The 15,056-nt window shown below is 40.4% G+C and overlaps 1 protein-coding gene across 3 annotated transcripts in view; it reads left to right on the top strand.

Moving 5' to 3' along the window:
* LOC118390330 (gamma-aminobutyric acid receptor subunit beta-4-like) overlaps positions 1-15,056 on the top strand; it is a 65,864-nt gene that overhangs the window by 30,393 nt on the left and 20,415 nt on the right. For all 3 annotated transcript variants that reach the window (XM_035780781.2, XM_035780782.2, XM_035780780.2), the window contains exons 3-4: positions 4,098-4,165; positions 7,876-8,096. In XM_035780781.2, coding sequence (XP_035636674.1) covers positions 4,098-4,165; positions 7,876-8,096 — 289 coding nt within the window. The remainder of the gene's footprint in view (positions 1-4,097; positions 4,166-7,875; positions 8,097-15,056) is intronic.

The raw sequence follows: 15,056 nt of genomic DNA, 5'->3' as shown, positions 1-15,056 counted from the left end.
TTGTATGAAAGATACTTGAAACAGGTGTTGTAGTTAGACAATGCTTCATTTCATTTGAACAGCTTATCTGCTTATCTGTAGCTGCACGGTACATTACATGTACATACAGGACATACAACAGCTGTATGGAAGAGCCTTTGTTGCCTACGTCACTCTTAGCTCAAGGGAATTGTAAGTTCCCCTAAAATACACTGCTGTAATAAACCTGCATTGAACCCAGTGTTTGAGATGTTTCTTCCCCGGCCACTGCTAAAAACAGGAAGAACCTTTTGGAGAAGTCCCGAAACAAAAAGTTGGGACTCAGCCTTTTCTGTGAGCATTTGGTCATTGTTTTTGTGGTCACAATTCCTTCCTCCTTCACCTGATCATCATGATTCAGTGGTCTGCTGACTGTGAAATGACTCATTCATCCCTTGTGGGGTTGACACAATTCCCTTGTGCAGAAATTTTGCAAGTGTTACAAATCAAGGAGTGAACATTTGGAGTGAGGGGAGGGGGGTGTCCTTGCTTTGAGCTCCAAAGTTGGCGCTGCATGAATTATCACCAGATGTTGTGAAGGTGAAAAGACCCACAGTATGACCCACTCTTAATGTTTGTGAATGAAACACGTGTATCCATTGTAATGCCAGGTTACAGATTTAGCCACATTCTGTTTCTATCACTGACGTACTGTGTGCAGATACACTGTTTCCTCCTCGTTGATGCTCCTATCCAGAGAAATTCAGTACTGATAGTTAGGTGACATTCAGAGTGTGTTCTTTGTATCAGTACTGTCAGTATGTCTCTGTTGTTTTCCAGAACACTGCACTTGACCTCAACCTCTTGACAGAGAGCTCTTCAAGTGCCACTTTGACCATTCCGCTATTTCAGCGTCATTCTTTGACACGACCTCACAACCTCTCAACCTTTCAGATGATGGATAAACAGTATATCTGGACAGGTGCAATTATGTTAAACATGCACACATTTTCAAAGAAATTACAAATTGAACTCTGATGATGCACAAGATACGCGGGTTTTTCCTCGCATCCTGCCGTCCCATGTTCAGCACAGCACTTCTTAAAACTTGTAACTGTCTTTCTTATTGGGCTATTAACTAATTTACCGCATGGTGATGTCCAGGGCCGTATCCAGGGTATCTGATACAGTCTCTGAGTGAGAGTGACCCCCTGGAGGTCAGCGCTCCCTTGGGCATGTGCCCTGCGTCTCCGGTCGGAAATTTGGCCATGATTACTACACTAGACTAACTAGACTAATTTACCAATCTAAAAAACTGTCAGTGAGTGACATATAACAAGATGAAAACTGCTGATGCACAATAAAGTTTTGAAATTGCACCTTGTGTATTCTACTATTCTCACTCTCAACTGTAAGTTCAGACCCCGATTGAGTTCCTCCCAAAGGATTTGTCAAGTAATAATAATAATAATAAGGCATCCTCATATGTAGTTATGACCCTAGTGATGTCACCCCATGGAAGGCAACATTCCAACCCAACAAAACAGGCTGAAATTTCAGCCCGTCTTTTCAAAAAGCTCATAGACTAAAAGTGCATTATCATTATTTTCACAATTTTACAATATTATTCCAACCTCATAGTGTGGAAATATATACACTGCTCAAAAAAAGAAAGGGAACACTAAAATAACACATCCTAGATCTGAATGAATGAAATATTCTTATTAAATACTTTTTTTCTTTACATAGTTGAATGTGCTGACAACAAAATCACACAAAAATGATCAATGGAAATCAAATTTGTCAACCCATGGAGGTCTGGATTTGGAGTCACACTCAAAATTAAAGTGGAAAACCACACTACAGGCTGATCCAACGTTGATGTAATGTCCTTAAAACAAGTCAAAATGAGGCTCAGTAGTGTGTGTGGCCTCTACGTGCCTGTATGACCTCCCTACTATGCCTGGGCATGCTCCTGATGAGGTGGTGGATGGTCTCCTGAGGGATCTCCTCCCAGACCTGGACTAAAGCATCTACCAACTCCTGGACAGTCTGTGGTGCAACGTGGCGTTGGTGGATGGAGCGAGACATGATGTCCCAGATGTGCTAAAATGGATCCAGGTCTGGGGAACGGGCGGGCCAGTCCATAGCATCAATGCCTTCCTCTTGCAGGAACTGCTGACACACTCCAGCCACATGAGGTCTCGCATTGTCTTGCATTAGGAGGAACCCAGGGCCAACCACACCAGCATATGGTCTCACAAGGTGTCTGAGGATCTCATCTCGGTACCTAATAGCAGTCAGGCTACCTCTGGCGAGCACATGGAGGGCTATGCGGCCCCCCAAAGAATTGCCACCCCACACCATGACTGACTCACCGCCAAACCGGTCATACTGGAGAATGTTGCAGGCAGCAGAAAGTTCTCCACTGTGTCTCCAGACTGTCACGTCTGTCACATGTGCTCAGTGTGAACCTGCTTTCATCTGTGAAGAGCACAGGGCACCAGTGGCGAATTTGCCAATCTTGGTGTTCTCTGGCAAATGAAAAACGTCCTGCACGGTGTTGGGCTGTAAGCACAACCCCCACCTGTGGACGTCGGGCCCTCCTACCACCCTCATGGAGTCTGTTTCTGACCGTTTGAGCAGACACATGCACATTTGTGTCCTGCTGGAGGTCCTTTTGCAGGGCTCTGGCAGTGCTCCTCCTGCTCCTCCTTGCACAAAGGCGGAGGTAGTGGTCCTGCTGCTGGGTTGTTGCCCTCCTACGGCCTCCTCCACGTCTCCTGATGTACTGGCCTGTCTCCTGGTAGCGCCTGGATACTACGCTGACAGACACAGAAAACCTTCTTGCCACAGCTCGCATTGATGTCCCATCCTGGGTGAGCTGCACTACCTGAGCCACTTGTGTGGGTTGTAGACTCCGTCTCATGCTACCACTAGAGTGAAAGCACCGCCAGCATTCAAGTGACCAAAACATCAGCCAGGAAGCATAGGAACTGAGAAGTGGTCTGTGGTCCCAACCTGCAGAACCACTCCTTTATTGGGGGATGTCTTGCTAACTGCCTATAATTTCCACCTGTTGTCTATTCCATTTGCACAACAGCATGTGAAATGTATTGTCAATCAGTGTTGCTTCCTAAGTGGACAGTTTGATTTCACAGAAGTGTGATTGACTTGGAGTTACATTGTGTTGTTTAAGTGTTCTCTTTATTTTTTTGAGCAGTGTATAAAACACGTTTCTGACTGCACTGGGCCTTTAATTATTCACTTTTGACATTGCTGAATATCCACACACTTTTACATCCCTTTCACGTCAATGTTTACCTTTCTTGTAAGGAGAAAGAGGTAGGATGAGATACTCAAAGATTACATGGTTTGGGGGCGAGAATATTGACCGTGAAATTAGCGTGATGTACCTGAATCTCATATGGATTACAATTTTATGAAGTTTAAAGAAAGATTTAGTCAGATTTTATATGGCTGTTTAAAGCCTCCCAAAAATTGGATTTGACTATTCATCAGCCTCTGCAATTTTTATGATTTTTGTTCCACCAATTTGTTTCATACTTTAAAGTCTGCCGCCTTTTTTTGGTCACATTCCACATACTGTATGATAAAGGTCAATGGGTTTAAGTAATGGTCAATTGTCTTCATGCCCATCTCGATACCGTCAGTGGTCTCTTCCTGCTCATATGAGGCTTGTTCCCACAGTGACACATTTATGACAGTTTTCCCAAAAATGTCTGATTCACTCTGCCACATCAGAAATGTCCACGTCCAGTCTCATATGTAATGCATCTAAAAAAAAAAAAAATACAATGATATCCTGATAATATCCTGATAATTATTGAGATAACCCAGCATGTGAAGATAAGAAAATAATCAAATTATCTTAACATTAATAATAGTTTATTACATTTGTAAAGCGCTTTTCATTATACAGAATAATCTCATAAGATAAAAGAAAAACCAAACAGAAAAAAACATGCCTTGCTTAATTGCATACTACTTTTGCAAATAAAGTACATTATAATCTGTGTACGTGTTGTCCTATGTTATGTTAGACGTGTATTTTTGGCCCAGTGTGAATAATGGTGTGAATTTGTTGTGTGACTGTACTGGCTCTTGTGTTCCCTCAGGTGCCCCAGTCATCGTAGGAATGAGCATCAACATCGCTAGCATTGACTCCATCTCAGAAGTGAACATGGTGAGTTACAAACCCCTTCTCTTACAGTAGCACTGTCCATATAGAACATCGACTCAATGTGTCCCTTTTCATTTATTAGGGTTCGTGGTTAAAGCATGATGCACCCATTTTATAAACTACAATTTTGATAAATTAATTTGTTTCAATGTACAGTATACTAAACAAAAATATAAATGCAACATGCAACAATATAAACCATTTTACTGAGTTACAGTTCATATGAGGAAATCAGTCAATTGAAATAAATTCATTGGGCCCTAATCTATGGATTTCACATGGCTGGGAATACAGATATGCATCTGTCGGTCACAGATACCTTTAAAGAAAAGGTAGGGGCATGGATCAGACAACCAGTCAGTATCTGGTGTGTCCCACTCCTCTTCAATGGCTGTGCAAAGTTGCTGGATATTGGAACTGGAACACGCTGTCGTACACGTCAATCCAGAGCATCCCAAACATGCTCAATGGGTAACATTTCTGGCGTGTAAGCAGGCCATGGAAGAACTGGGCCATTTTCAGCTTCCAGGAATTGTGTACCGATACTTGCGACATGGGGCCGTGCATTATCATTCGTAAACATGAGGTGATGGCGGCGGATGAATGGCACGCCAGTGGACTTCAGGATCTCATCACGTTATCTCTGTGCATTCAAAGTGGCATCGATAAAATGCAATTGTGTTTGTTGTCCATAGCGTATGTCTGCCCATACACCCACCGCCACCATGGGGCACTGTTCACAACATTGACATCAGAAAAAACGCTTGACCACAAAACGCCATACATGTGGTCTGCGGTTGTGAGGCCTGTTGGACGTATTGCCAAATTCTCTAAAATGACATTGGAGGTATCTTAAGGTAGAGAAAGGAACATTCAATTCTTGCAACAGCTCTGGTGGACGATCCTGCAGTCAGCATGCCAATTGCACGCTCCCTCAAAACTTGTTGCGTAACAAAACTGAACATTTTAGAGTGGCCTTTTGTTGTCCCCAGCACAAGGTGCACCTGTGTAATTGTCATGCTGATTAATCAGCTTCTTGATATGCAACACCTATCAGGTGGATATATTATCTTGTCAAAGGAGAAATGCTCACTAACAGGGATGTTAACAAATTTGGACACACAATGTGAGAGAAATTCTGGAATAATTCTGGAATCTTTTATTTCAGCTCATGAAACATGGGACCAACACTTTACATGTTGCATTTATATTTTTGTTCAGTATAGTATTGACTCAGGGGTGTGATACTTAAAAAAAATATGTATATATTTCTGTACTTCATCTTCAATAAATTTGCAAAACAAATTTAAATGTTCACTTCTTGTGTGTAGATGAGTGACATTTTAAAAAAATGTTTAATTCAGGCTGTAACACAACAGATAGTGGAATAAGGGGTATGAATACTTTCTCAGGGCACTGTATGACCTCAGGTGTTGTATTTTTGTTCGGTGTATTTACAATGCAATACCATTTCAGTCAATCATATTTGGCCTGGCAAACATTAGATAACCATAGACATGTTGTGCATCTGATTTACTTGATTATATTACGTATTTAACTTATGTTTATTAGAGCGCGGTGAGAAATCAGGCTCAGTCTTTAAAGAAGACAACATGGCTGGTGTCTCTGCAATGACATCATTCTGTCTCTCTGCTCGCCGTTGTATTTTCTTTAATGTGGCACAGACACACTCAAGAGTTCACTCCCCCCACAAGCCAGAGGAGCTTTGTTTTTTATTCTGGATTTGTTCTCCCTGTAATGTTGCCATTTCGAATCACGAGAGGATTTTCATCCAGTTTCAAGCAATAGCACATTTTATTTTTAATTTGTTAGAGGTAGTCAATCATGTACAAAGCTGTTTTCTTTATTTTTAAGAGCACATGAGGCGCTTTGATATATTCATTTTTTATTTCTGAGATTTATTTTCTACTCCGGTGTTTTTGAAGACAGCAAGTTTTATCCTATGTTTGATGTTATTTTAGTTTCCCTGGACATTTGAGAAGGTAGCATTAGGTGCAGGGCTGAAAAGGTTGAAAAAGGTTCCTGTGAACAAAGACAGACACAAAACGACATGACTAGCTTGGTTTCCACTCAATTTGAGACATAGATCCATGCGAATATTTAAAAATCGGCATTAAAAAAAATATGTGCATTTTCCACCAGAGATGTGTTTGCGTCAAATTGACTTGTTGCAGATTTGCAACTATACTGATGGTTTTCTCACAAAAAAAAGTGTTGCGTTAAATAGCGAGTGTGCCCACTCTGGTATTGGAACGTGAGCTCTATCCAACAGTTTGCAGATACAATGCGGGTATAGCCTACATTATGAGATTATTATGAACAAAAGAGCAAGATTTTTTCTATTTGTCAAACGATGAAAATAAAACCTAATATAACTCAAACGGAAAGCATTTGCATTTGATCATGTCACCAGAATAAGACCCTCAATATTTATTGGAAAAGAGCATCATGCTCCTCACCTTGCACTTTCACCACCCTGTGAATATGATCATTTTTCATCTGTAGCCTAATAAACGGCATGCTTTCCCGGCGAGTCGTAGTGGGAGGACCACACAATGTCATTATTTTATCAATATTTGTGCATTAAAAGCATTTCCACCGATATGTCTCGCATAATTAATTTTACCGACACAAAAAAGATTCTACCTTAGCCGGCGTATTTTGTTTTGGAAAGTTTAGCGATAAAAGGCCTGTCATTACATTTTTTTATCCGACATTTCCTTTACTCGCATAAAAAGGTTGGATGGAAACCTGGTTATTGTCAATTTGGAAAACATTGGATAATCTCAACATGCATGTTATGTCTAACGCCATAACTCGTCTATTTTAGCTGTTCATTTTTGCATTATGTCAGCCAGCCAACATAGTCATAGCTAAAGAAAACCACATCGTTTCACTTTTTTTTGTTGCAATCAGACGAAAGCCATGAAAAACAAAATGACCTTGTTAGTATTTCATTTTTTTTCACGATGCAGCAAGTGTATTTTTTCTGGAAAATATGGAATATTCTTCAGATAGGGTAAACCCTGTGAGAATATAGGTCATTTTATGTCCAGCTGAATAACCACTAAGATTAGCTCTCAGTCCGCTTAAAAAAATGTGATGTATATTATGGTTTTAAGACAATTATATTGAGATTTCGGGACACTGAGGTTCTCAGAATAAATTGGCAGCATTTATCATGCGAAACTCAGAAATACTGTACTGTCATTGGAGGAGGTGTTCAACTTAACTTAGCCTTTAAATCACTTCCCTGTAAGTCTCCCATTTTCATTACGTTTCCATTGTGTTTCCATTGTATCCTTGAAAAACACTGTTAATGCTTTTTGATGTACTCTGCACATAATGACTATGATGATACATTTAGATGTGCATACATTTATGCACATTGGATAGTAAGTGTATGGTGTAGGATAGGGCAATTACAGTAAGGGTAACTTATCCTTCCCATAGTTGAAGGGTTTGTCAATGCATACATACACTCTTAGAAAAAAAGGTTCCAAAAGGGTTATTCGGCTGTCCCCATACCTTTTGGAGAACCTACAAGGGTTCTACCTGGAAAGGTTCTTCAAAGGGTTCTCCCATGAGGACAGCCAAATAACCCTTTTAGGTTCTAGATAGCACATTCTTTTCTAAGAGTGTAGCAACTATTTATTTTCAATCCCACAGTGCTGTTTCCCCTTTTTCCACAGGATTACACCATCACAATGTATTTCCAGCAAAGTTGGCGAGACAAGCGGTTGGCATACGCTGAGCTGCCCCTCAACCTGACTCTGGATAACCGCGTAGCAGACCAGCTGTGGCTCCCAGACACCTACTTCCTCAATGACAAGAAGTCCTTCCTGCATGGCGTGACAGTGAAGAACCGTATGATTCGACTGCATCCTGATGGCACCGTGTTATATGGGCTCAGGTACAGCTAACTTTCATTGGAATTCTACTGTAACTAAACTGGTTAAAGCCTGGCCTGTCAGGCAGGACTGGAAGAGACCTTGGGCAGGCACATGAGAAACGAGGTCTGTGTCTAAATAGTATCACGGCCCTCCTGCCTTTTCACTTTCCTTACTTCCATTTAAAAAAACATGAGTCCAGAGAATCACTGATAAAAGCACGACTAACTTAAATTATTTAGCTGAATTTCTGATGACAGGATTCAATTGTAAGTAGTTATAGCCTACCTTGACAATTACATGACATGCTAATACCTGACATATACACTGAGTATACCTCCTCCCCCTACACACACTTTTTACCCTCAGAACAGCCTCAATTCGGCTGGGCATGGACTCTACAATTTGTCGAAAGCGTTCCACAGGGATGCTGGCCCATGTTGAATCCAATGTTTCCCACAGTTGTGTCAAGTTGTCTGGATATCCTTAAGGTGGAGGACCAATCTTGATACACATAGGAAACTGTTGAGCGTGAAAAACCCAGCAGCTTTGCAGTTATTGATGCAAACCGGTGTGCCTGGCACCTAATACCATACCCTTTTGAAAGGCACTTAAATCTTTTGTCTTGCTCATTCACCCTCTGAATGACACATATACACAATCCATGTTTCAATTGTCTCAAGGATTAAAATCCGTATTTAACCTGTCTCCTCCCCTTCATCAACACTGATTGAAGTTGATTTAACAAGTCACATCAATAAGGGATCATAGCTTTCACCTAACACTGATTGAAGTTGATTTAACAAGTCACATCAATAAGGGATCATAGCTTTCACCTGGATTCACCTGGTCAGTCTGTCATGGAAGGAACTGTATACTCAGTCAGGTCCAAAATTATTGGCACCCTTGATAAAGATTAGTAAAAAAGTGTCACGCCCTGACCTTAGAGATCCTTTTTATGTCTCTATTTTGTTTGGTCAGGGTGTGATTTGGGGTGGGTATTCTATGTTCTATTATTTGTATTCTATTCTATTATTTGTATATGTTTTGGCCGGATAGGGCTCTCAACCAGGGACAGCTGTCTATCGTTGTCTCTGATTGAGAACCATACTTAGGTAGCCCTTTTTCCCACCTGTCTTTGTGGGAAGTTGACTTTGTTTATGGCACACAGCCTTTAGCTTCACCTTTAGCTTTGTAGTGTTTATTGTTTTGTTCAGCGTCTTTTCTAATAAAAAAGAAAATGTACGCTGACCACGCTGCGCCTTGGTCCTCTTCATTCAACGGCCGTGACAAAAATACTGTAAATTATACAAATACTGAGCTATATTGTATACAAAAAAAATAGATTATATTATTTGATACTAATACAATTGCTCAGAGAAAGATATTTTTGTTTAACAAGTAATCGTTTTGTTTCTCAAAAAAAATACAGTATGGGGGAAAATGATTGGCACCCCTGTTTAACATGCCTTTCAGTACCCCACCTTAACGGCACTGAGCCTTTTTCTTGTGTTTTATGAGATTGGAAGACACATTAGGAGGGATCTTAGATCATTCCTCCATCCATAATCTTTACGGATCCTTAATATCCTTTGTCATTTGCTTATGGACTGTCCACTTCAATTCAAAACACAGGTTTTCAATGGGGATCAAGTTCAGAGACTGATATTGCAAAATATTGATTTTGTGGTCAATTAACCATTTCTTTATGGATTTTGATGTGTGCTTGGGGTCAATGTCTTGCTGGAAGATCCACTTGCAGCCAAGTTTGTCTGCATAAGCTTCTTTCTTTCGACGCCAAACCCACCACTGTTGTTCGTGGCCAAAGAGCTCTATTTTCATGTCATCCAACAAATGTAAACGCCTGGAGTTTTCTAAACGGCACTGGCACATGGATTGGAACTGGTGCTTTGGTCAGATGACATGAAAATAGAGCTGTTTGGCCAGGTACACCAGCGGTGGATTTGGTGTTGAAAAACAGAAGCATATGCAGAAAATAACCAAATAACTACGGTCAAATATGATGGTGGCTCTTTGATGTTATGGGGCTATTTTTATTCCACTGGTCTTGTGGCCATTGTTAAGGTCAACTGAATCATGAACTTTACCCAGTACCATGATTTTTTATCCAAAAAACTGGTTGCCTCTACCAGCAGGCTGAAACTTCCAATAAGACAATGACCGTAAGCACACATCAAATTCCAAAAAGGAGGTTAAATGACCATAAAATGGCCATGTCAGTCTCCGGACTTGAACCCCATTGTGTGTGTGTGAATTGAAGAAGGCAGTCCATAAGCACTGACAAAGCATATTAAGGATCTGGGCAGATTGTGTATGTAGGAATGGTCTAAGATCCCTCCCAATGTGTTCTCCAATCTCATAAAACATTTTTGAAAAAGGCTCTGTGCCATTATCCTCGCAAGGTGAGGTATTGAAAGGTACTGAAAACAGTCGTTTTGACTCCTATCTTTTTGGGGGAAATTAAAAAAACAACTTTCGATTGTCCATCTGTTGATTCTCTATAGATGGTCATACTATTAACAAACTATCTGTTGATAAGCAACTGTCTGCTAAGTTTGCGGTTAGGGTAGTTGAAATTTGGTCAGTCCACTCTGGCCTTGATGTTAACGTCCACAGATGGACCAGAGTGGACCAAATCTGAACCCATCATAGACGTATGTTTCCCAAGTTTGGATAGCACAGTACTGGACCAGGTTTCCCAAGTTTGGATAGCACAGTACTGGACCAGGTTTCCCAAGTTTGGATAGCACAGTACTGGACCAGGTTTCCCAAGTTTGGATAGCACAGTACTGGACCAGGTTTCCCAAGTTTGGATAGCACAGTACTGGACCAGGTTTCCCAAGTTTGGATAGCACAGTACTGGACCAGGTTTCCCAAGTTTGGATAGCACAGTACTGGACCAGGTTTCCCAAGTTTGGATAGCACAGTACTGGACCAGGTTTCCCAAGTTTGGATAGCACAGTACTGGACCAGGTTTCCCAAGTTTGGATAGCACAGTACTGGACCAGGTTTCCCAAGTTTGGATAGCACAGTACTGGACCAGGTTTCCCAAGTTTGGATAGCACAGTACTGGACCAGGTTTCCCAAAAGCATATTAAGGCTAAGTTCATTGTTAGAACCGTCGTAGGAGCATTGTTAAAATCTTTGAACTGTTTCCCAAAACCGTCGTTATTAACGTTGCACTTGAAAACGCTCCTTACCCTAACGTCTGCCTCAGACTACTCGTAGAATTGTGTTAGATGCTTTTTTGCCCTCGTGCGTCACTTATACACAGAAGATCTTTGCTGAACATAGAATCACATGATTTATCCCTCTGTACTGGACTCTACTTTACTGCACTGTACTGTAATCTGCTGTGATGTCCAAACTTGTGAAAAAATGAAGAGAATTACATTGATTTACATAATTACGCATTTCTGTGTAGTACATATCAGGGACCCATGGATGTAAACCCAATCCCTTAATTCTGTTACCAGGTGTAAATCCACTTCACTTACTGTAGTTCAATAACTAAAATTTTAAAAATATAACTCACGGTGTTATGTCATAGCTGACACACCCAGCTATGTGTTATGTCATAGCTGACACACCCAGCTATGTGTCATGTCATAGCTGACACACCCAGCTATGTGTTATGTCATAGCTGACACACCCAGCTATGTGTTATGTCATAGCTGACACACCCAGCTATGTGTTATGTCATAGCTGACACACCCAGCTATGTGTTATGTCATAGCTGACACACCCAGCTATGTGTTATGTCATAGCTGACACACCCAGCTATGTGTCATGTCATAGCTGACACACCCAGCTATGTGTTATGTCATAGCTGACACACCCAGCTATGTGTCATGTCATAGCTGACACACCCAGCTATGTGTCATGTCATAGCTGACACACCCAGCTATGTGTTATGTCATAGCTGACACACCCAGCTATTTGTTATGTCATAGCTGACACACCCAGCTATTTGTCATGTCATAGCTGACACACCCAGCTATTTGTCATGTCATAGCTGACACACCCAGCTATTTGTCATGTCATAGCTGACACACCCAGCTATGTGTCATGTCATAGCTGACACACATCTTTGAATCTTAGTTCGGAACAGATATTTAATAGAGTTTGTGGAAAACGTTGTCACATGAAAACCTGACTGGAGATTTCTCCATAATGCCCTTAACAAACGTTGCATCTGCACAGTTCTTCCACTAAATTAATTTTTGTAAGATGTTCAGTGGAAATTGTTAAAAGTTGTCCTTGTACATAGAGCTAAACTTTGAAATGAATGGTTTTTCTTTGGCATACATTTTAAAGGGAAAATACTGAGTCAAAACCTAAATTCCCTTACCATTGAATTGCCCAGATGGACTATCCAAATAATGTGTTACCCCCCAAAAATATGACTTGCTAAACAAAATATCGTTCTCTGAGCAATTGTACTAGTATAAAATTTAGCATACAAAATATCTCAGTATTTGCATTATTTATTTTATACAGTCTTTTTTTATCATCTTTATCAAGGGTGCCAATCATTTTGGACCTGACTGTACACATGGTACACATGCACTTGTGCTTTTAAATAAATTAATTTGACTTAACTTTATTTGTTTAGCATCATGTGCCTCCAGTGAATGGAGGCCTTCTTTGGGTTAAAAAATAATGCTGATGTGCATTGGCCAATGATGTTTGTTTCTTTTGTTTACATGTGGCAGTCCCATTTCTTTTATGTTTCAAAGCAAAAAAAAATAAAATTCAGCTGCAAATGTTAATTATAGGAAGCTTACAGCTAAATGTACAGATGCTGCTGTAATGGCTGTATTGCTATCTGATGCGTAGCTCTGTTATGAGGCTCTATTACCTCATTCCACTTCACAATCAGTGGAGATGGCATTTTGCTCTTGTCATGTCCCTATTGTCTGGAAGATGAAATATAGCTTAGGTAAGCCTCTGGAAAAGGATTGTGTTATTTTTCCAGAATGGGGGACTTAGCGCATGCCCTTGCTTATTGACATGAGATACATGATTGCATTATCAGTGTCTGCAAGAGAATGGCAGTCTTCTCCATTCTTTGGTGGTTTTTCAGCCAGTCAGCATACACTTTGTTAACACTGCCTCACTAAATCACTTTGAGATTGTTCATATCAACTAGGTCCTCATCCCCAGTCCACCCCACCAAACACAGGGACATCTTGGTGTCTGTCTCCGAGGGGTAGATGTTTTAGGATCTGTCAGACAGACTGGGGTATTAATGAGAATTTGATGATGTTTGGAAGTGAGACGGGAAACTAATGGTCTGGTAAATGCTTATTTAATATGTCTCTTGGTGGAATCAGCTGTGGGTGCAGAGGAAGGAGCGAGGGGGGGGGGCGGAATTGGTCACAGCATCTCTTGTTACCCAGAGGGAGTTGGTGAAAAGGTGGAAGGATGAAGTGAGGACAAAGTCATGCCTGTTTAGATTGCCTGTAGGGTATATATTCATGATTGTAACAAATATGCCTCTATGACTTTACCATTCACAAGGGAAGACTTTCCTCTTAATTCGATTGGCATGTGAGCTTCTCTTACATGAGAAGGAACATACAGTATACGCCTAGAGTGTTTTCAGCAGGCATGACACGGGGACACAACATTATTTTGACTGTGCAACAGAATGAATGTAGCACTATTGAATGCAGCAGTCACTATTGTATTTAGCAGTCATAATTGTATGTAGCAGTAACCATTGTATGGAGCAGTCGCCATAGTATGAAGCAGTCACAATTGTATGTAGCAGTCACAATTGTATGTAGCAGTCATTATTGTATGTAGCAGTCATTATTGTATGTAGCAGTCATTATTGTATGTAGCAGTCATTATTGTATGTAGCAGTCATTATTGTATGTAGCAGTAATTATTGTATGTAGCAGTCATTATTGCATGTAGCAGTCATTATTGTATGTAGCAGTCATTATTGTATGTAGCAGTCATTATTGTATGTAGCAGTCATTATTGCATGTAGCAGTCATTATTGCATGTAGCAGTCATTATTGCATGTAGCAGTCACCATTTTATGTAGCAGTCACTTGTATGAAGCAGTCACTATTGTATGTAGCAGTCACTATTGTATGTAGCAGTCATTATTGTATGTAGCAGTCATTATTGTATGTAGCAGTCATTATTGTATGTAGCAGTCATTATTGTATGTAGCAGTCATTATTGTATGTAGCAGTCATTATTGTATGTAGCAGTCAACATTGTATGTAGCAGACACTATTGTATGTAGTAGTCACTATTGTATGTAGCACTCACTAATGCATGTAGCAGTCACCGTTTTATGTAGCAGTCACTTGTATGTAGCAGTCACTATTGCATGTAGCAGTCACCATTTTATGTAGCAGTCACAATTGTATGTAGCAGTCATTATTTTATGTAGCAGTCACTATTGTATGTAGCAGTCACTATTGTATGTAGCAGTCACTATTTTATGTAGCACTCACTTTTGTATGTAGCACTCACTATTGTATGAAGCAGTCAACATTGTATGTAGCCGATCACTATTGTATGTAGCAGTCACTATTGTATGTAGCACTCACTAATGCATGTAGCAGTCACCATTTTATGTAGCAGTCACTTATATGTAGCAGTCACTATTGCATGTAGCAGTCACTATTGCATGTAGCAGTCACTATTGCATGTAGCAGTCACCATTGTATGTAGCACTCACTATTGTATGTAGCAGTAACTATTGTATGGAGCAGTCATTATTGTGTGTAGCAGTCACCATTGTATGTATCAGTCACTTTGGATGAAGAGGTCACCTTGATATGTAGCAGTTGATATTGTATGTAGCATTTACCAGTGTATGTAGTACTCTAATGTATGAAGCAGTCACTATTGTATGTAGCGGTCACTATTGTATGTAGCAGTCACTATTGTATGTAGCAGTCACTATTGTATGTAGCAGTCACCATTGTATGTAG

Source organism: Oncorhynchus keta, chromosome 11 (genome assembly GCF_023373465.1).
Source record: "Oncorhynchus keta strain PuntledgeMale-10-30-2019 chromosome 11, Oket_V2, whole genome shotgun sequence".
NCBI lineage: Eukaryota > Metazoa > Chordata > Actinopteri > Salmoniformes > Salmonidae > Oncorhynchus > Oncorhynchus keta.
The sequence above is the reverse complement of the archived record's forward strand: the minus strand, read 5'-3'. Positions and strand labels throughout refer to the sequence as shown.